This window comes from Antedon bifida, chromosome 9 (assembly GCF_963402885.1).
Source record: "Antedon bifida chromosome 9, ecAntBifi1.1, whole genome shotgun sequence".
NCBI classification, from domain to species: Eukaryota; Metazoa; Echinodermata; class Crinoidea; order Comatulida; family Antedonidae; genus Antedon; species Antedon bifida.
Window position 1 is genome coordinate 16,897,497 of NC_136234.1, and position 21,196 is coordinate 16,918,692.

General features: G+C 33.4%; 3 protein-coding genes across 4 annotated transcripts in view; 1 reads left to right on the forward strand and 2 right to left on the reverse strand.

The window, feature by feature from the left end:
* Positions 1-21,196, forward strand: part of LOC144851613 (rab3 GTPase-activating protein non-catalytic subunit-like) — a 194,146-nt gene that overhangs the window by 150,646 nt on the left and 22,304 nt on the right. The gene's annotated exons all lie outside the window — the stretch shown is intronic.
* LOC144851630 (glycoprotein hormone beta-5-like) overlaps positions 1-21,196 on the reverse strand; it is a 234,143-nt gene that overhangs the window by 8,974 nt on the left and 203,973 nt on the right. The window contains exon 1 of one of the 2 annotated variants that reach the window (XM_078709192.1): positions 967-1,285. The exons of the other annotated variant lie outside the window; for it this stretch is intronic. The gene's annotated coding sequence lies outside the window, so the exon portion shown is untranslated. Of the gene's footprint in view, positions 1-966; positions 1,286-21,196 lie in introns of those variants that run through there. 2 annotated transcript variants of the gene reach the window in all.
* On the reverse strand, positions 11,260-20,064 carry LOC144851629 (thyrostimulin alpha-2 subunit-like). Its single transcript, XM_078709191.1, has 5 exons — positions 19,902-20,064; positions 16,906-16,983; positions 15,302-15,429; positions 13,466-13,644; positions 11,260-12,505 (listed from the first exon to the last, which is right to left on the reverse strand). Coding segments are annotated over exons 2-5 (408 nt in total). The 5' UTR covers positions 16,908-16,983; positions 19,902-20,064; the 3' UTR covers positions 11,260-12,406.

Sequence of the window (21,196 nt, forward strand, 5' to 3'; positions counted from 1 at the left end):
TACGTTAGCAATTAGAAAAATCTTGTTATTGGAATTTTATGCGATTCCTCTGAGACTCATTGTGTGTACTCCCTGAAAGTAGTATTGGGTTTAGAACGCCTTGCTTGCTAGCGTCATCGAGTTCAATACAACCGTAGGGGTTAGGTTAAGTGGCAGGCGGTAGAACTTGGCGGGATATACGAGATTTATTTTCATCAGTACTTTATATGGGCCATTTTAGCTGATATTAATTGGTGTTTTTTTTTCGAATCAAATATAAAAGCAGATGATTTTAGGGAAAATAGAAATAGAAATTTCAAATTTTATTCGTTTTTATTACTTATGCAGGTGCAAACATTTCCGTTATTTTCAAGTACCACCTGTGCTTAATTAGTTACACATAATTATTTTATGTTATCAATGTAAATCAAACATCAAAATAAAGTTCAAGAGAGGTTTTATTTTTATTTTCAGCAGGCGGTTCGAATATTTTTTTAACATGATTCTGTAATATAAAACGGTTATAATTGTAGAATATTCTGCCGATCTATGGTTTTAATTTCTCTGTATCACTCTGTTTTAGTTAATTTCTTTCGACTAGACCCTTTAGCTAGACCAATAGTTCTGGTTTGTAAGGATGTAACCCCTAGTGTAGTAACAGTGATAAGACATTTGAACGATAAAGATAGCTATTTGTATATGGATATAAGAAAATGCAAATTCTGTTATTTAGATATTGAGTATACAATGATCAGGCAGTGCCAACGGAAATCCCATAGAATTAGTTATGAATTGAACCAAGAATTCTGGTTTGTAAGGAAGTAACCCTTAGTATAGCAAGCCAACACTAAGGCAAATTACCTAATTATCGTCTATTTGTGAATGATACGTACTTTATTAAATAATATGTGTAGCTTTCAACAAGAAAATAATCTCCAAAAGTAAAAATAGAAACTTAATGCCACATTTACTACTCAGTCAACGTACCTTAAAATGTCCTTAATCCCCCAAAAAAATCTCCAATATTATGCTTAATCTCTAAAGATATTTAGTCTGCTTGTCTGATAGGATGGTCTGCCTCTTTACCATGAGTTGTCAATGTTCTTCCAAAGGTGTACAGAATAATCAAAATATATCATTTCTCGTCAAGATTATTACGCGCATGTCACTCTGCTGGATGTCGTTACTGGTCAAATAGATTTTTTTTTCTTCTTGATAATCAAATTAATAAATGATTTTTACGTATACATTGATTGCGTTTCAATATTGGTATACTATTGTCTTGTGATGCTAACGCGACTGTGGCTTAACCTCACTATCGTTTCCGATTGAATGCACTGTTAGATGTATTTGAACTTGGGTTGTAATTTAGAGATAACTCCGTAATTAAACATGGCATTAGCTGTTAACAAGTTGTCGGTGAGGTAGCTATGAGTGGATGGACTTTGGGATATGTAAACACAGTTGTGATCACTTGATCTTGGCTTATTACTGTGATTATTAGGTATTTACTTATTCAAGTCAAGTGGCCGAGTGGTTAAGGCAGCTGCAAATGGTAAAACCGTAGTTTGGAGGTAGAAGAAGAAGACTTTTCGGATAAGGACCAGTGTACATATCTGTGCCTTTAAAGAATCCAGTGAATTATTTGAAAGAGTGGGTTACCCCGGTGTACTGGTCCATCTCACCCACTGTCGCTGCACTGTGGTTTCCGTGGGTACGTGGAGGGAAGCCTAATCCGAAGTTTACGCATGCGCATGGATATTATCATACAATTACAAATATTTGGAAATCACAACGTAACGTTTCTCAACAGTAATCTGACAATCCATGTTACAATGTTTATCTATGCTTAATTCACTTAGGGGGAGGGGGCGGGAAAATGAGGTAAATCAGACGTTACCTCGAGGCTTTAAAGTGCACTAAAAAGATTTAAACTTTTATAGCACATGCGTATTAGTTGTCTAAGATATATATACCCTGACGTCACTAACATACAACATCCGTAATTACGCTACGGAAATTGAAATGCTGAGAAGCTCCGTATAAAAAGATTTACTAATGCTAGGAAAATGTTGTTCAAACATTACAGAAAGAAGAAATATTGGGCGTTTCTACGAAATGGTAAATAAATAAAGTCACTAATTTTATAAAAGGGAAGTAAATAGGATGTTAAATTATTGTTGGCCATTTGTCGTCATACAAAGTAACTGTTTTTACAATTATAGACGGCAAAGTATTTCGGCCTTCTCAAATAAACGTTTATATTGATCAAAGTGTGATTTAATGACGTTTAATCGGTTCGGTTCCACAAAGTAAAAACGAGCAGAACATTACTACAAATGTTATAAATATAAATATAAGATCCGTGTCTGGAAAATTACACTCTCGGCTGTGTATTGAATGTATTACTTTTCATAATGGACATTTACCATTTAATGCATACGAAATAAGTTGTCTTACGTTTTTAAAAAAAAAAATTAATTTATCCAGGAAGGCAAATAGCCAACACATTTCTATTATAGGTTTATGAATTGATTTTATTGCTCGACTTATATTGATTTATAACATTTCTCATGTCAACTGTTTCATTAAATTGTATTTGAATTTGTACATCAAGTAGAATTGAGTATCTCCAGAGACCACTAAGATCCACTATAGCCATTTTTGTAAATATACAAAACGTGAATGCATTTGTGGCATCAGCTTAGGAAATCTTGAAAATTATGGCAACAGAAATGTTAATTAGTAAATTATTGCATACAACATCAGGTTGTATCAACCAACATTATTGTCATTAGGTTTTAATAGCAAAGTTGCATTAGTTTAGAAGGTCAAAACAGTGATATAAGACATGTCAAAAAGTTATGTATTTTGAAACCACGTGTCGCTTTAAACTTTATCTTTCCCATTGGACGCAACGCAAGAACGAACGCGCAACTCAAGTGAGTTGACCAATCAAAAGCGACAGTTCAGATCCATTCGTCGTGATTGGTCAACTTATTTGCAGTGCGCTTACGTCTTCGCGTTGCGTCCCAGTGGGAATCAGGCTTTAAGATTCAAACTCCAAGATCTATATTTATGGCTACATACGTACTAACTCAAAATTCATCCGCGGGAAAGATCATAACCCCTTTCAGACACACAGTCACCTCTGGCAAAATGTCTTATACCATCAGAAACTGTCGTTTTCTTCCCACAATTTATTTATTACTTTGTGCGATGCTTTCCTACGGAAAATTAAGCATCCGTATATTGAAACGAAAACGTAATGTTCTCAGTAATATAACATTCCCTTTAACTACCCACTTTTATACCGCTAGCATTACTTTATTGTTACTTTACCCATTTACCTACATTTGTTTGTCTCGTCATGTCTCCGGAACTAGAACAAGTTAAATTAATTTCCGAAAACTACTTGTTTTTCTCATATTTAAAAAATATTATAAACAAAATGTGACGGTGTGCTATAGGTAAGTTGTAATTAAGTAAATGGGAAACAATGATTATTATGTGTCGAAACTACAGAGATCCTTGGGGCGTACCGCTTTGATTAAAAGGTATAGGTTTTGATTTATACGTCTGAATATGTGTTCTAGTTTCTAGGTAATGGTGTTTAACAATACATTTAGATCTGTTTTTCATTCATTCATTCATTCATCTTTTATTTCGGAAAAAAAAATTCTCCATAGCTCAATAACAAATTAGTGTACATTATGCTTAAGCTTTGGTTCCCACCAGGACGCGACACAAAGACGTTAGGGCAACGAAATTACTTTGACCAATCACGACGGGTCATCCGAACTCTCGCTTGTGATTGGTCAGCTCACATGCGTTATACTTACATCGTTGCCTTGCGTCCAAGTGAATGCAGTGACCAGGCTTTCGTGCTTCATGTTTTCATTGTTTAATTTCGTCCAAACTTGTTTCGTCGAAAAGTTAGTGCTATTACTCTTGTCGTGTTTTACTAAAACATGATAAAGAAGATATACGGTCTGTTAATATGTCATTATCGGTACGACATGACAAGCCTCCCAATGATCATTAATGTCGGTGGTTTTTCTATTTGATTGTCTTCATTATTCTTTGAATCACCTACTTACCACGGGTGATGATGCACAAAATAGCTTCAAATAGAAAAGCAAAATAATGTATCGTATGGTTGTTTTACATTTTAGTGATTAATTTACGTTTCTTTGATGAACTATGTTTTAATAACATCAGTATCTTTAGAGAATGTAAAGAGTAGGGCAAATATCTGACAATATTGCTACAGCTTCCTAAGGCAAAGCTACGTTGTAATTATCATCTTGTTGGCGTAGTACCCGCTGCTTCTTCTGTATAGGCCTAGTATTTAGATCCTAAACACATTATAGTGTGTACCCACTTTTTCTACACATGTTTAGATAAGAAACATGTTTAGGTTCTAAACACATGCATTCTAAACATGTTGCTGTACCCAACTCAACACATCAGTGACGTGTTTATTGTTAAACATGTGTAGCAATATAAAGACACGTTTAGGTTTTAAACGTGTGTAATTTGCCATGTGTTAAGGTCAAGTGTGGAGCTTTTTCCGCCAAACAAAAATCGTATACACTCAACGCTAAACACGTACCTGAACATGTGGAGAAATTGAACATAATAGTGGCATGTTAACTGCTAAACGTTTAGGTTCTAAACACGCTAAACATGTAACTACGTGTTTAAAAGCTCCACACTGTTTTTACAGTGATGAATCTAACCCTGGCCATAAGAGCAAGCTCGGCAGTATAGAGGTATGAACGACAGACTAATGGTCTTAAGGTTGTGGGTTTGAGTCGCATTTCCCATCGTTTTTCATTCAACACTAAACATTCGCCTGACGCAGTAAGAAATTACAGTAGGCTATTCCATCAGTCAGTATTATTTAGATTATACCAAATTGATGAACTCATTGTAACTTGACGTCATATGTGTTTTATGTTGTTAACCCTTTACCCAACCGTATTTATTCCACGTAAGAGTATCAAGGGGCACTTTCCCGTGCAACGAAAAGAGGAATAGGGTAGAACCCTTCCCTTTGGGAATCCCTATTAAGGAGACTCTAGTGACAAGAACTATGGGTAATATGTTTTAACACTACGGCTAATCACTATCCAGGGGACAGCTCTATTAAGGGGACACTTTCTCGTGACTGGAACTAGGGATAATATATGTTTTAAAACTACGACCATTGACACCCCTATTCAGGGGGACAGCTCTATTAATTTTCTTTATTTCGGATAGTACATCCATATACAAAACAAAAAGAAAAAACATTTCAACAATTATGGGGCCCTTTGTTTGGTTTTGAACGTTTCTCCTTAATACAGGTTCTAGTGTATAAGTAGGAGATAATTAATTAAATTATTTATTTTTTCTTATTTTACGCATTCATATCAGTATCTATATCGAAAACCAAAATATAGACAATCGAAGACAGCCAAATTTTAAGTATTGTATTGTCTCCCAAAAACATGAAAAATGAAGATTAATTAAATCAGACTTTGAATAGGTTATTTTTTAGTTTTAATAAAGTTAATGTTTTCTCATATATAGTGACAAAATAAATGGTCAAATTCAACCAAAAACCTATTGGCTGGCTGCCAATTTGTTTTTTCAGGTATATAAATTTATTTTTCTCGATTCAATTTTTGTTCAAAGATAACTATTAAATTATGTGAAATTAAAATGGCATATTTAAAAAAAAAAAAAAATATATTTTTTCAGTGGGACAATACATCTTTAAAAAGTTGCACATTTTAAAAACGTGATAACAAATATAAAAATACATATTACAGATTAACTACAATCACCACATCTCAAAGCAATCTCCCCTACCCCTCTGTGGGTCTCAACTAAATATATATAATTGTTTTAATACGGTTCATTGTAGACTTTCAAACCAAACGGCTGATCTAAACAATATTGCCTAATTAGGAACAAATAGCAAATGAATCATTTAAAAGATACATCACACAAAATGAGTCAAATTGCCGCTGGCAAATGTGTATTGCTAAATTAAAATATAGACGCTATATGTCTTCAAAGATTAAAAATGAAACAGAAATAGCCTGTGTAATTTGTCTAAATTAAGGAGACAAATTGATTGAAGAACAAAGCTTGTTTAATGATGTTATACATTTTGTAGGTATAGATGTATGTATAGATGCGCTTAATAGCAATAAAACGAGCGGCCTAACATATACGCATAGTACACAATAAACCAATCGATGTTCTGATAGTTGTCGTTACTACTGGTTTCTAAGGGTATACAATTATTTAATTTTTTAATGCTTTTTTAATCAAAAACAAAATAAAGATCTTCTTTCATAAATCAGAACAACAGAAATTTACTTCCACAAATAAAAAATAAAAAATAATGATAAGAGTCTAGTTCAGTCGCCTCACATATATGTTCACTATCTTAAATGTTTCCAAAGAGGTATATAGTTAGTTCGATATACATCAGAGGTTTGTTTGTTAGTATGCGTGTGATGGTGGTTGCGTTGTTTTTGTTTATATCATTACAAATTATTTTTTTCTTTCCTAAAACAAAATGTGTTTCCTTTTTTTTTTAGTAAGTTTGGTTCCCACTAGGACGCAACACAATAACGTAAGCGCAACGTAAGTGATTTGACCAATCACAAGCTATGGATTATTCGAACTATCGCTTGTCATTGGTCATTGCGTTTACGTCTTTTCGCTGCGTCTCTATTGTGAGAACCAAGCTGTATTAGTATGGTGGTGCACTCAAAGTGCTTTTTGAAATGTCTGTGCTTAACTGTCAGAGAATACGTCATCACAATCTACTACGTGTTCAATGAGGTATTAAATACTACACTTAAATGATACAATCATTCAATATTCTGTAATTCTCAACCAGCAACCAAACACGCGTACACATTTCCATTAATATCTTTCTTTGAAACAATCCTATTTAGCGTAAAATTAAAAAATTATGACCATGAAGTTATGAAATAAAATTAAAAATAGACTCTTAATTAATTCGGCATGGCACGTACTAAAATATACCTAATTATTATTATCTTAGAATAGTTATATTTCTACTCTATGAAATAAAAGCACCAAGCAAAATGAACTGACTCATAAATGGCTTGATATATTCTATTATAAAATCGTACTATTAGGAACTGATCTAAAATAATTGTGCTCAAAAGCATTTAAACCAAAACCAACGTATGTACTGTATAATATTTATAATATTCTGTTTTTCCTATATCCCCTGTATAATTCGGTTTTTATATAAGAATGTAAGATGTAATAAAAAAATAATAAACTCCGGAAAAAATGTTGATGTTCTACGGTATCATGGCCAGTGTGTCACGATAGTTCATCTTGTTTATTGTCGCTAGACATGATACCGTACATTGTGTTATCGTTAGTGCCACTTTTTAAAACCTATTTTATCACTTAATACTTTTATTACATTGAGTTAACAAGACCATGACGAGTCCTCAATCATTACTTATTGGCATCATTTCTAAAGGTCAAACATCAAATTAATTAAAGTTCATCTTAATAATCCATGGATTTTCTACGAATTACCAACCAGTGGTACTAAAATGTCATTGACCTCATAATGTTATACCATTGGATCATTGTCGTTGGCGTGTGTTTACTGTATTTATTTAAAAAATACACCAAAATGTGCTTAATCTTAAAGAGGAGTTCATCTAACAGTCCATCGATCATCAACTCTGAAAAAACTTAACGGTCGACTTACAATAATGTCAATAAAAAACATGAACTTAAATGCTCATATATCACCAATGATTTATAGCTATGTTGTATAAGCGTATTTGAATTAATTCAAGTAGAGTGCGGGTACCGTACAGGTCAAGTATCAGGGATTTAAAAAATGACTTTAAAGCAATATAGCGCCGCATACGGATTATGACGATCCAAAGTAAACGTTGATGGCGCTTTAGAAATCGCGCATATACACAAACCTCAGCAAAGAATTGATAACTTTCTTACAGTTGCAACCCTCTCATAGTTACTTTCCTGATTTGATTTTATTTGATGTATCTCCACAGGTCATATGACATTATATTGTGTTCAGTATCATAGGAAAATCCTGTAATACTATATATATACTATAATACATGTAGTGCCTGTATTATGTTAAATTTAAAATTAGGAAATAAAAAGGCCCCTGTATTATTATTAGTTAAGGTTAGGTTAGTCTTATGGCTCATGATACAGGCTGCACATGTTATGCTTTGTGACACTGTATCAAAGAATTTGCCCATAATGTGCAGTAGAATGTAATGAATTGATTTGTTTAGAAAACTGATTTAAACGAGAGAAATTCGAGTTAAACACTGTAACTGGGTTAATTTCTTATTTAACCTGTTTTAAATATTGTAACTATGTTAACATGTTTATATTAACCTGTCTTAAAGGATTATCATTTTTCATACGAATTTTATTTTTCACTAGTACATATTATTTGAAAGTAGTGTTCAGGCCTTATCAAGTCTGTCTCTCCTTGGCCTTACATTCTCCACACTATACCCACTCTCCTACAATAAGAACGAACCAATGTTATAGCAATACCACTTTCACACCGGGGCCGCACATACAAAACGCCAGTGGTGATGCCCCGTCCGGAAAATTGCAGTGTGCATAATTGGGAATGACCAAAATGAAGCCTCTAAATATGGTTTCCCTAAAATTAAACCAATTGTTTTCCTCCTGATACATGTTCGTATTGTCAACAGACAGTGTAACCTATGTAGCCATATGTTTTAATCTTATGTTATTTGTGCGTTTAACATTTAAAACAAACATGTTTACATTTTTACTCTTTACATTGACAAATAACTTTATAAATAGCCATTTCATGAGTAAGTTTCTGTCAATAAGAATTTAATTACAGCGACTAATTGTTATCTATACAAAGAAATGGTAAAAATAACCAATCGCGTTAAATTTAATTATATTGGAAAATAATCATATTTGGACGGGGAATAGTTTACGAGATGCCTTAGCTTGTTTTGAAAGTGACGTAGGTTTGGGGCGTGGTCTATTTTGTATTACGTCCGTTTGGCTGATACTTGTTTGGTTCTTAATGAAATCAAATGTGTTTTTCGTGTATTGCTAGTACGAGAGTAATTGACTTGTAATGGTAAAACGAGAACAGCTAACGTAAATACTCGTTTACCGCTTGGCGATGTGACGTACATAATTTTGACCCGCAAGCATGAAGAAAAATTACCAATCAGCAAGAATTAAAGAGTTTTATGTTGATATAACCATGGAGGAATACCTCTATAATATAATGTAAACTATAAGCTGATTGTGGTCGCGCGCCGGTTATAATAAAATTGATGAAATCAGCGCGTACTCGGTAACATCTTTGCGCGTTTGTCGGCGTACAAAAAGCGATACCCGGCGCATTATTCTCGTATAGCAAGCCACCAACCAACCACGTGAGCATAACGCTGTTCAAATATGAGTTACTGTTAATTCGCAATGTGTAGGTGTTTTTTGAGTCATAAAATACGGTACAGGAAGCTGTTTGAACGACAGGTTAATCATCGTAGTATGTACGATACGAGAGTGGGTCGACGACGCGCCTGGCTGCGTGTACATATCCACCACACTCATGCAATATTCATGCGGAAGTTCTACGAGTATCTATTTATGTTCCTAAAAACATCAAAACAATTTCGAGTAATTAAGTAATACCGATGTGAATTTTAAATTTACTTTGAACTAGCGTGTGTGACATTTACGAAGTTACCATTTCACAACAAATGGCGCCTGGCAGGCTCATTCTAACCGCTTAGATGCATATTTTAGAAATAACAGAAATAAAACCGCCAACGTTTGAGTCAAAAAGCACAGTAAGTTATCCAGTGATGAATTCAAAGTCGGTGGAAATAGTGTTACAGATTTATAACTTCCTAAATAGTAAGCTAGCAGTTTGTCAATTGCACGACAAGAATGTTTAATAGTCAATTACTTAGCCAGGAGTATTTAAGAGAAGAAGAAAAGCTTCTTAAACTTAGACAAGCTCATCAAAGTTGTTTGTGATGTCTCGTCTTTGTAAATAGATGTGTCTAATAACAACTCTAAACAATTAAAATCATATATATTATGTCTAGCATTGTAGTTATGCGAATTTATTTTAAACGATTTCTTAAAATAGAGAGAAGATAGTTTTTGCAGATTGTAAAATATAATTCTGTGAATGAACATAAATAAACACAGTCCATCTCAAGCCCGTAGCCAGGAGGAATTCGTAGGGTTCGAAAGAACTCCCTTTTTCTTAAAGTGCCCTTTGAAACTAGTAAATAGGCCTAAAACTCATGACCATTTTTGCACAATCTTACGTAGCCAGCAGGCAAACTATTTTCAAATTATCATTCATATACTTAGTAGGCTTAAATCTATGATTTTTCTAAAGTTAATTCTTATGCTTGTACTTCTTGCCCCTATTTGCAGGGGGAAAATAACTTTCCTGCAAAAATTCTGGCTACGGACTTGAATCTACCAACAAAACATGATACCCCATCCTTGTCAATATTGTCCTCTTTTTGACTTTCTTCTACTTATACTACAAAATGTTTATGCCTTTAGATTTGTTTTTTAACATTCGAACCAATGTCTAAATAGATATTGTTGTTTGACGTAGTTTCTCAGTTCCAATTATACTGAAGAGTTCGACAATGCACAGCAGTAAGATGTGGTAGTCTTCTTACATTTGCTGCTTGTGGCGCCCCATACCTTACGCCATTAAGGAGGAATTGCACGATATTACTAGATGACAGAATCTCTGCCGTACCGGAATTGATAAATTTTGATGAGGCCTAACAGTCAACATCATCAGTCTCAGTTTGTGTTATTTTTTTTAAAGAAGCCTAATACCCAATTATTTAGCATATATTTAATATATTGTCCATTTACCAACTTTATAACCTACGAAATGTAGTTTAAATTCTATATTTACATACCTTCTGATTAGCTTTAGTTTTTCAACATTTGTTACTTTTATCTTTCGTTGTGGGTTCCAGTAAGACGAATATCTACTTCTATCTGTACCTATGATAATAACACTCTTTTATTTTCTTTTTTCTTTGCATTTTCATAATTTTGTTATGTCATTACCTAGTCTAAATAAATGTTATTGTAATAAATGTTATTGAAATTATTTAGTGGAATGCACATTTGGAAAATCGTTGCAAAATGAGCACGCACGAAGATTTATGATGTTACAAACATATTTGTGATCTGTCACATTTAAATGTGTTATTTCCCCATGTTTTCTTTACTGACTTAATAACCCCAACATTGACAAGCTTGCATCAACCACTTCTTCTCACTTTTTATCCACTCAAAAAACCTACTGCATTGCAAAAACAAAATAAATCAAGACAAAATCCGATAACACGATATTCTGTAAGTGCGTTATATTTTTAAAATAACAAACATAAATTTAAAACGTAACGTGTAATATAATTGATTAATTAATTTGATCTTGTATAGACAATGAATATACATCATTTTGGTATAGTTATTTAATAATAATAAACTATTTTAATCAAGATATTTAAATAAGCGATAAATAGAGACATATTGTATTGTGAGTTCCCTAAAACATGTAAATTACACTAAAGTAGATAGGATGTAGATAAACATCATCGTATCTTGTGTATTAATTACATAGCCTAGCCCTATCAATCCTCAGAATGGAAATCAGTATGTGACGATAGTAGTGTATCAATCATATATTATACGTCAGTTTACTAGTTTCAATAAATCATGATTCTCTCCGTTAAAACGTCTGCACACGTTTTAGCGCTCATAATTGTTTAGAATTTGTATGACATTTAACCGTGTGTGTCATTATTATCTTTGGAGTTATCCGTCAGAAATATCCTTATATTTAACATGTTAAAGATTTTTGTAATACTTATTCCGGAACGCACGCGTCCAGGTCAAAGTTTATGCTGGTGACGTAATACGAATTGTGTTGTGCGATCATTAAGAGAGCGTGTGACTGGATATTGTTAAATTTTCCATTTCTATGGCATCAGAAATGATGAATACATACTTCGGTTAGTAACTTTAAATGTGTGTTTCCACTGACGGGATACTGGTGTGCGTGTATGAAGATGCATGGGGTGTCTGCTGCATTAGGCCTAAGTCACACTGGAATGTTAAGACGGATCCATATCAATCCCAAATCGAAATATAAAAATATGCATTGATATTTAAACAGTTTCTTCAACAATTATGATGACGTATAAAGATCGCGTGCTTGTGTACATCAGCTGGCATGACGTCATACTGTTCAAAAAATTTCAAAATGTTGAACGAAATATACAGATATGTAATAGTGATGGGCTTAGTCTAACATTATTAGGTATTCCTCTCTTCAGTCACTGACGTCACACAGCGAACATTCACATGTTTTAGCTGATCGAAACGTATCCCTGTAAACCTGATTGTCAACGCATTGTAGTACAATATTTACCTGTAAGATAAAATGCTTTTATTTTATAAAGTTTCTAAATTTTCCCAAATGTTTACACAATAGTTGATATTTTGCTTTAAGTTGAGGATGATTTCAAATAGTTCACTCAAATATTTTCCCTTTTTTCTACTCAAACTAATTTTATTCAAATTTCAGCAGTAAACCAACGTGTTTTTAACTTCAATGTTAGAAAGACGATAACAGATTTTTACAACCACCTAGAGTTTTAAGCTCACTCTTATTGATTTGGCAAACAAATTTACACTTATTATATTTTTCGCAATGTGATCAGCATTTATAAAACTGTCAAATACGCCCATTAAGCTTGGGTTTCCACTTGGACGCAACGCAAGGATGTAAGGGCCCTATAATTACGATTCGAATGACCATCCAAAGTAAAGCTCTGTCTACACTATCAATGTTTATGTGATGGGCCCATATATTGACACGATGATGTCATGTAACTACCGTACCATATTTGGGCATATCACTACCAAATTTGGGTACATGACACTTTTTTGGTCGAAGTCGTTTGATAGTGTAGACAGAGATTTACGTGAGTGGTCAACTCACTCACTTGAGTTGTACCATGTCGTTGCATTGCGTCCAATTGGGAACGAAGCTTTTAGTGGGAGGCAGCGAAGAGGCCCACGAGCAACGCAATCTGATTAATCAGATGATTTTCAAATTACTTGCATTTCGCGGCCTTATTGCTTATTATGTGACAAAAAATGTGATGTCATATCACTACCATTTTTGGGCATATCACCACCATATTTAGGCACATGACATTTTTTTGCTGGTTTGATAGTGTAGACAGAGCTTTAGGAGGTGAATATAGTTCAGAAGATTTCTCCGTTACTGATATTACAGTTGTCGAATCGACAGCTCACTAATGTCTTTCGACACTAGTAAGCGCTTTCTAAATCCCGAGTTATTATCATAATGTGGTGAACTTACATCATGTGTTTGACCGATTGTACAACATGATCCATAAGATGAGAAAACCTGAAGGCCACCACTCCGCTGTAACGTATCTTGTGATGATAAGAATGAATAAGACATACAGTATCCTCTACATGCATTCATTTGGACGTATTCAACATGGCAACCCGGTATTCGAACTTCTTTTGTATAGCCTGAAAAAAATAAATAGTTTATTTTAATCGACGAAACAAGCGCGACAAATGCGCAATGCAGAGAACTCCTATTGAATGGACACCTTCGGGACCCAGCCGGCCATGGATGGTAGGGGTTGACTTCATGTGTTTCATATGTATCTAATATTAACCAACCCTTAACCTAACCTTATATGATTACATGATGTGATATAAATGAGATGCTGATATTATTGCTGCAAATATTCCTACGATACTTCGGAAATAGAGTATGTGGAGATACATTACTGGGGATTGACTAGTGTTAAACGCATATTATTTCCCCTCGTTGTTTAATTGGCCCGTGAGTAGAGAGGTGGTCCCTGATTAGAGGTTCCCCTTAGCGCTAGCGGTTGGCCTTGATTCTCACTTGGACACAACGCATTCTGATTGGTCAAATTACTTGCGGTGCGCTTGCGTACAAGTGTGTGAACCAATCGTAAAGGTGGAGTTCTACTGTATTTCAGTTGCATATCGTTCCCACTGCTACCGACCAGTTCATTTGGTTTTGTCGTTGGTCGGGTGGATACCGAACAATGTAGATCACTCCCCGAACACACAACAATACATTTAAATATCCACGATGTAACGAACATTGTTGACCTTGTTATATTAGTCATAATAAAACATGATTATTAAGAATCTAAAGTAAATTTGCCAAATGATCATTAATAATAAACCTTCTGCTTGATGAGTTATCATCAGGTAGTTATAAAGTTCAATGGTGAGAGTGTACAGCAATTAGGTCTGCTGTTGTATTACACAACCAAGCGAAATTTGCCCTTGGTCGTTGTAAAAAGGGGATTATTGCGAACTGCTGATAAATTATTATAATGATGACGTTTAATCGAAAAGATGATAGTAATACTTATGAGTACAATAATTTTCATTTTATTTCATTACATTTATTTACATACAGTAGAACGCCTATTAAGAGGACACATTCGGGACCCAATAAAATGTCCCTAAAACTCGTTCCCACTAGAACGTAACGCAAGGACGTAAACGCAACGCAAGAGCGTGTTAACCAATGACAAGCGACAGTTTGAATAATCCATCGCTTGTGATTGGTCAATTCACTTACGTTGCGTTACGTCCTTGTATTGCGTCTCTAGTGGGAACCAAGCATTTGGAGTTTCCCTGCGTAGAGGGTTGGCCAAAGTACTCGGTGCTACGATCCTGAATGGGAGATCATGATGAAGGCAAATGCCCCAATGTTGGGCGAGCCCAAATAGTGATAAAATACAAGTAATTTTAAATGTCGATTATCATATTCCAAAGTAGAATAGTTTCTAATTCCTTCGATTATATCAAAAGCTTGTTAGTTCAAACACTATTTCCATATACATTATATAATCATGTTTGCTAGGCCTACGATTCCGTATTTGTAAGGTATTGCATTTTATCTTACATGCGTTTGTTAACGTAAAATAATTTATTCACACATTATTCGAAAGATAAAATGTTTGTCCTAAAGAGTTACGGTAATTCTGAGCCAATTTGACAATACTTGTACAAGATGACATCAAACGAACATTATCGCCACTTGTTCTCAATACGGCTAATGGAAATACAAGTATGTCGATTTTCCTCATGACGTCACTTTAACCGTTACATCTAAGATATTTGAATCACTCACCGACCACGTGGCAACCTGGTTGCTCCCAGTAGTTGTCTCCATTGGCTAGCATTATGGCGGTGATTAGAACCAGTGATTTCAATAGTAAACACATCTTGTGATTAACCGTTATTGTCAACGAAGACAACCTAAATAAGAAGAGTTATTATTGCTTTAGTGTAATGGTAAATATTTATTCCGGATTTGCAATTTGCAAAAATGAATGGATGTAAGTGGATGGTCACGCTAAGATGATTTATAAATGCGACCAGTGGCGGATCTACGAAATGTGGAGGCGGAGGAGGAGGGCCTAAAGTGATACAATTCTGAACGGAACCTAATGTCCTGTATATTTATTAAGCTCTGTCTATACTATCAAATTTTATGTGACAAAAAAAGTGTGATGTGCCCAAATATGGGGTGATATGGCATCATCATGTCCATATAGGCCTATGGGCTCATCACATTTTTTCTGTCACATTAAGTTTGATAGTGTAGACATAGCTTTAGAAGAGATATATTTGATTGATTGAAATAGATTGAAATATATATTTATACTGGGTAACCTTTTCAGTCAAAGACTGGTCTCCCAGAGGGCCCAGTTATGATCAGTGGCTGTGATGATATTTATTGATGGGTGCGTTCTGGCTGGCCCATTTGGATCCGCCTATGGCGGCTGGAGAGGGATACTACATGGCTCATTTAAATTGCCTTCTTCATTTAAATATGTTCGATGGTATAGGTTATACCTACTATTAAAATATATTTGATTCAATAATGATTATCGATGTTGTTGTAACACAACCAATATAAATATGATTAAAGTAAACAGCTAAAAATAAGCATCTTAAAATAGATATGCGGCCGACCTTTAAGGAGTTTTAAGGATATTTTTAAAGATTGCTGTTTGTTGATTGAAAAATCAATTTTTAGCAGTAATAAATGAAAATAGCGGGTTTTAAAATTAGTCGCGTACTATTAATAGTAAGGTGTAGTGATCTCTGTTCCACTAGCTTATTATTTTTGGCATATACGGTGTAAGACGCTGTCTATTTTTAAATGGACAGTAGTAAATATTATTAGAAGACTAACTAAATATAGTTTTAATCACATGAGTGTAAGAGATCAAGAAAGGGGTATTTTAAGACTTATGACCAGTTTTGTGAAATAGTATAATTTTAGATTTTATTCTGCGGAATTGTTACTAGTTCAGATATTACGTAATGTAATATAAAACATTCTTTATCATCTATAATAAAACATTTTATAAAAATATTGGCAGATTAATAAAGTCAGTAGACACAATTAATAATTTTAAACTGAAATAATAACAATTTAAAAAAATTATACTTTGCATTCTTGGTTTTATAACAGTAGAAAAACAACAATGCTTTTATGGTTATTTTTGGTTGCTGGTGATTTTAATCTTTTACGGGAATACGTGTTGCAAATGGATTACAAATTTTCATTATTTTGGATGCGCTATACCGATTGGTTTGTGCCGCTGTTTCATTCCAAATAAAGTTATTATTTATTTATCTATTTTATTTCATTAGTAATACTATAGGTAATTTGTATTATACCAATAATAACAAATGGATATTCATCATTGTCTTTATACTTACATAATACTATGTCTCCTCTTAAGTTAAAAATAAATATAAGAAAATTCTCCACTCGATCAGAATTCGAAATTATTCTTCCTGAAAAGAGAATGAATATTGTTGATTAAACGGTTCTCTTTTGTTTGTAGCTTCCGCCACTTAAGGCGGTAATAAGGCTGATGGATTAGAAGTCGGACAGGTCGATTGAAAAAGCATCCGCTATGAAGTCCATCAGCTGGTCATCTAGTTAGATGACAATGAAATTACGAGTCACTTTTAATATTATGTCACTATCTCCATTTGTGACCCACTTATATAGAAAATAAAGTAGGCCAAAGAATTATCACTACATCAATATAACTACTGTAAGATGTAAGAAATGCAATAAATATTATATAATAATTGTTCTTTAATCATCATTGACCAAGTTAGTAATAACAACAGTGTCAGACGAGCACTGTTACCAAATTGATATGTAATCAAAAAATGCAATTTTCATCAACAACAAAAAACAACTCTGACTTTATTCATTACTCATAATACTCACATCATTTTGATAATAATTATGGTCAATGCTTTAAAAGTAATTATTACTTATTTGTCATCTCTTTTCACACATTGTGCTCTTTGTGTCTTTTTTTTCTTTTCTAAGTATAAATAGGCCTATCGGTTCTATTTTGTACAATGTGTGAAAAATAAATAAATGGAAAAAAAATAATACATCTTTCTCGGGAAGACCACCGAAAATAAAATCAGTTATTGGATTATTTTAGTAATAACAGTTTTATGCACAATAACACAAATAAAATATATCACAATTTTGATTAAAACTTTTGATATATTTTTTTCAATTTTGCTTAATCGTGTTATCGTGGGGAACTGGAGTTTGAAAAAAAATATAATCGAATTTATGTAATGTCCTCTGAGAATGTTGCCTTAAAAAAGTTTCCATCTTTTTAAAGTCTTAGAATCATAAATCATTTCACTTTTACATTACGTTTCTGTCCAAATTTTCGTGATTCTTTTATAGCAACTTAGGCTATACGTATAGGCCTAATAGCTAACAATTAAATTAATTATTTTTTCACTATCCAGCATCAAGGACGACTCACCAATTACATGATTGGAAACTATGACATTTATTTTTAAAATATGTTACCGTAATTAAATACAATTAAAATTTAAATTAGAAGTTTTATTTCAATTAGTTTTTTTTTATTATATAATATATGATTTTCACTATCCAGCATCAAGGACGACTCACCAATCACAGGATCGGAAACTGTGACATTTATTTTAAAAATATGTTAATTAACAATTAAAATGTTAATTAGAAGTTTTATTTCAATTAGTTATATAATCATATATATATATTATATAATTATTATATAATATATAATTTTCACTATCCAGCATCAAGGACGACTCGCCAATCACAGGATTGGAAACTTGAAATTTTAAAATATGTTAATTAATTACAATTAAAATGTAAATTATATTTCACTTATATAGTTTATATAATTAAATACGACATATAATTTATTAGTATAATGTTGGTTGTTGCTGCTACATTGTATATTTTGACGTCAAACGTCACATTAAGATTTGTTACATTACTCTTACCCATTAATTTCTGGAATCTTTTCCGTTAGAATCGACAACATGCAATTCATAGGTAGATCTAACGAACGATATCAGAATATATTTTACAATACATGCTTACATAAAGCTCTGTCTACACTATTAAACTTTATGTGACAAAAAAGTGTGATGTGCCCATATATGGTAGTGATATACCCAAATATGGTAGTGATATGACATCATCATGTCCATATATGGGCACATCACATTTTTTTCACATAAATGTGATAGTGTAGACAGAGCTTTACAATGATATTGATAGGGTTTATTAAAAATCGAGTTGGTGATTTCTATTTACTAATGGAGTGTTGTAATTCTTGTGTTTAAGATGGCCGTCTTGTAATTAGTAAAGTGCTCGTTAGAATCAAAATAAGTGTACTATTGAAAATTAAATTAAGGCCATGTTTTTAATTCGTAAGCTGGTATTAGTACCTTTACAGTAGAACTCCTCCTATAGGGCCATTCCCTATCTAGGGGACAACTTCATTAAAGGGACACTTTACCATTAAAACACTTTACTTTTAAAAATACGGCCAACACCTATTCAGGGGACACTTTCCCGTAACACATAGGAGCAATATACATTTGAACACCACGGCTAACCCCTATTCAGGGGACACTTTCCCGTAACATAGGCCTATAGGAGCACTATCCAGCATCATGGACGACTCACCAATCACAGGATTGGAAACTTGAAATTTAAAAATATGTTATATGTTTTAACACCTGGCTAACCCCTATTTAGGTTACACCGCTTTTAAACTAGAGATTCTTGTATTGGTATCCACATGTTATTTAACTCATGTACAGTAGCATAGCGCATGCATACACTTTGGTCAAACAATTTCTAGTATTGAGTATACCCCGTGTACAAACACTTGTATATCATAGCAGTGTAAACATATACTTGAAAATAACAAGACGATAATGATAAAACTTCACGAAGCAAAAGGATATCGAATAATTCCCTTTTGAAATAGTTAATAAGTTTACTACATTATATCAGCAAGAAGGACCTATGATTACGGTTTCCACGTTTTAAATGAAACATTTATTTCTTTGCCTGAGGTTATATTATTTAGGTTAGCGTACTGATGATTAAATAGTGCCTATGAATATTCATCCTAATAGGCCTACTGACCAAGCAATGAGATCAAGGATCAAGTGTTAGCATTGTGCGTTTAGGAGGCCTATAAAACGTTTTAGGCCTACATACCTAGGACCATCTAACAAGGACCTTTGTCCAAGTATTCGTAATATTGCCCCACTATCTTTTTCTTTTATTAATTATGATATACACCTAGTTGTAAGTTTACCAGAAAGGAGATTCAACCACCGACAGACTCTTTCTATCAAAATGACAATATTTAACTTACTCTAAACCAGCAACTATGTACAAGCGTGAAAACGCCGTAAGTATTTAGTCCTTCGCTTCGTTATTTTGAACTATCTTTATCTTCGTAGCGACTATTATTTTCCTTCCAAGTTCAGACTATAGACTCAACGTAAATATAGAAATATCGATAATACGTACGCCTGCTCCACAGAATCGCGATGATGAGTAAGTTATTTCATCGACGGATGATAAATATATTACGCCCTCTACGACGTCAGCAGATTAATAACCAATTCCGGAATACCCACTGATTGAAATTGATATCTTTGTGCAAAAACATAATTAATTTTTACGGGCAAATACATCATTATTGCCACATTTCATGTCCATTTTTTTGGCAAATGACGCGTGGTAGAAAAACACGTAAACACCCAAGATTAATTATTAACATAATGCAAATCTCTTTGCGTAGATCCCGCTTGAAATCTGGATAAGAACAACATAATGCATCAGGATTTCATTTTAATGTAGGTAAGTATGTAAGTGGCTTGCAGATTGAAATATCAAGGATAAGCAAGTACGTAGGCTGGTATAAAGTGCACTCTAGTCATTTTGTTGGCTATGAAGTGAATCAACGGGAATTAAGACCTCAATCTTACATTTTTATATGTAATTTGATCATTCTATTTCTATGAAATTTAATAATAACCTACCATTATCCAAAAAAATAGCTCCAATGATACAATAATGAATCTAAAAAATTATAAAACTGTAATAGTATGAGACAAATTCAATTATTTTGACACAAATTGTTATCGAATGAAGATATATAGAAACAGTTATCGGCAAATCATGACGTCACTACATAATCTTGTAATTTGTTTGATAGAAACAATTATTAATAATTTTGTATTCGTATTACACGTCTTTTAGATTATTAGCAGAGACAGTCGACTAAAACTCGATCAGACTTTCACAACAAAACATTTAAACATTTTTTAGAGCAGGAGAATCATAATTAATGCTTAATAATGCCTCTATCATGCGGCGGTAATTTATAACTTACAGCAACAGAGCTGGGTGGTTAACATGCTTGTCTTCCGAATCTGAAAGTAGTTCAGGGTTCAATCCTTAGTCTCTTAGTGGCTGTAACTAACTAGTCGTTCAACTCTATACCCTAAGCCTCAATTTAAGACTTAGCTTACAAGCATAGGTCTGACATTACTAACGCAGATCTCCCTTCCTAAACTTATATTATTGAAATATTATGCTGTAGGCCTATGTACTATAGTACATAACTCATAATAATTATGTATTTAGCAAAACCAACACTCT

Coding starts and splice junctions, on each gene's coding strand:
- LOC144851629 (XM_078709191.1), bottom strand. Junction 13,645..15,301: donor ACCAGGTTGCCACGTGGTCG/GTGAGTGATTCA, acceptor TATTTTTTTCAG/GCTATACAAAAGAAGTTCGA. Junction 12,506..13,465: donor CAATCGGTCAAACACATGAT/GTAAGTTCACCA, acceptor TTTATCTTACAG/GTAAATATTGTACTACAATG.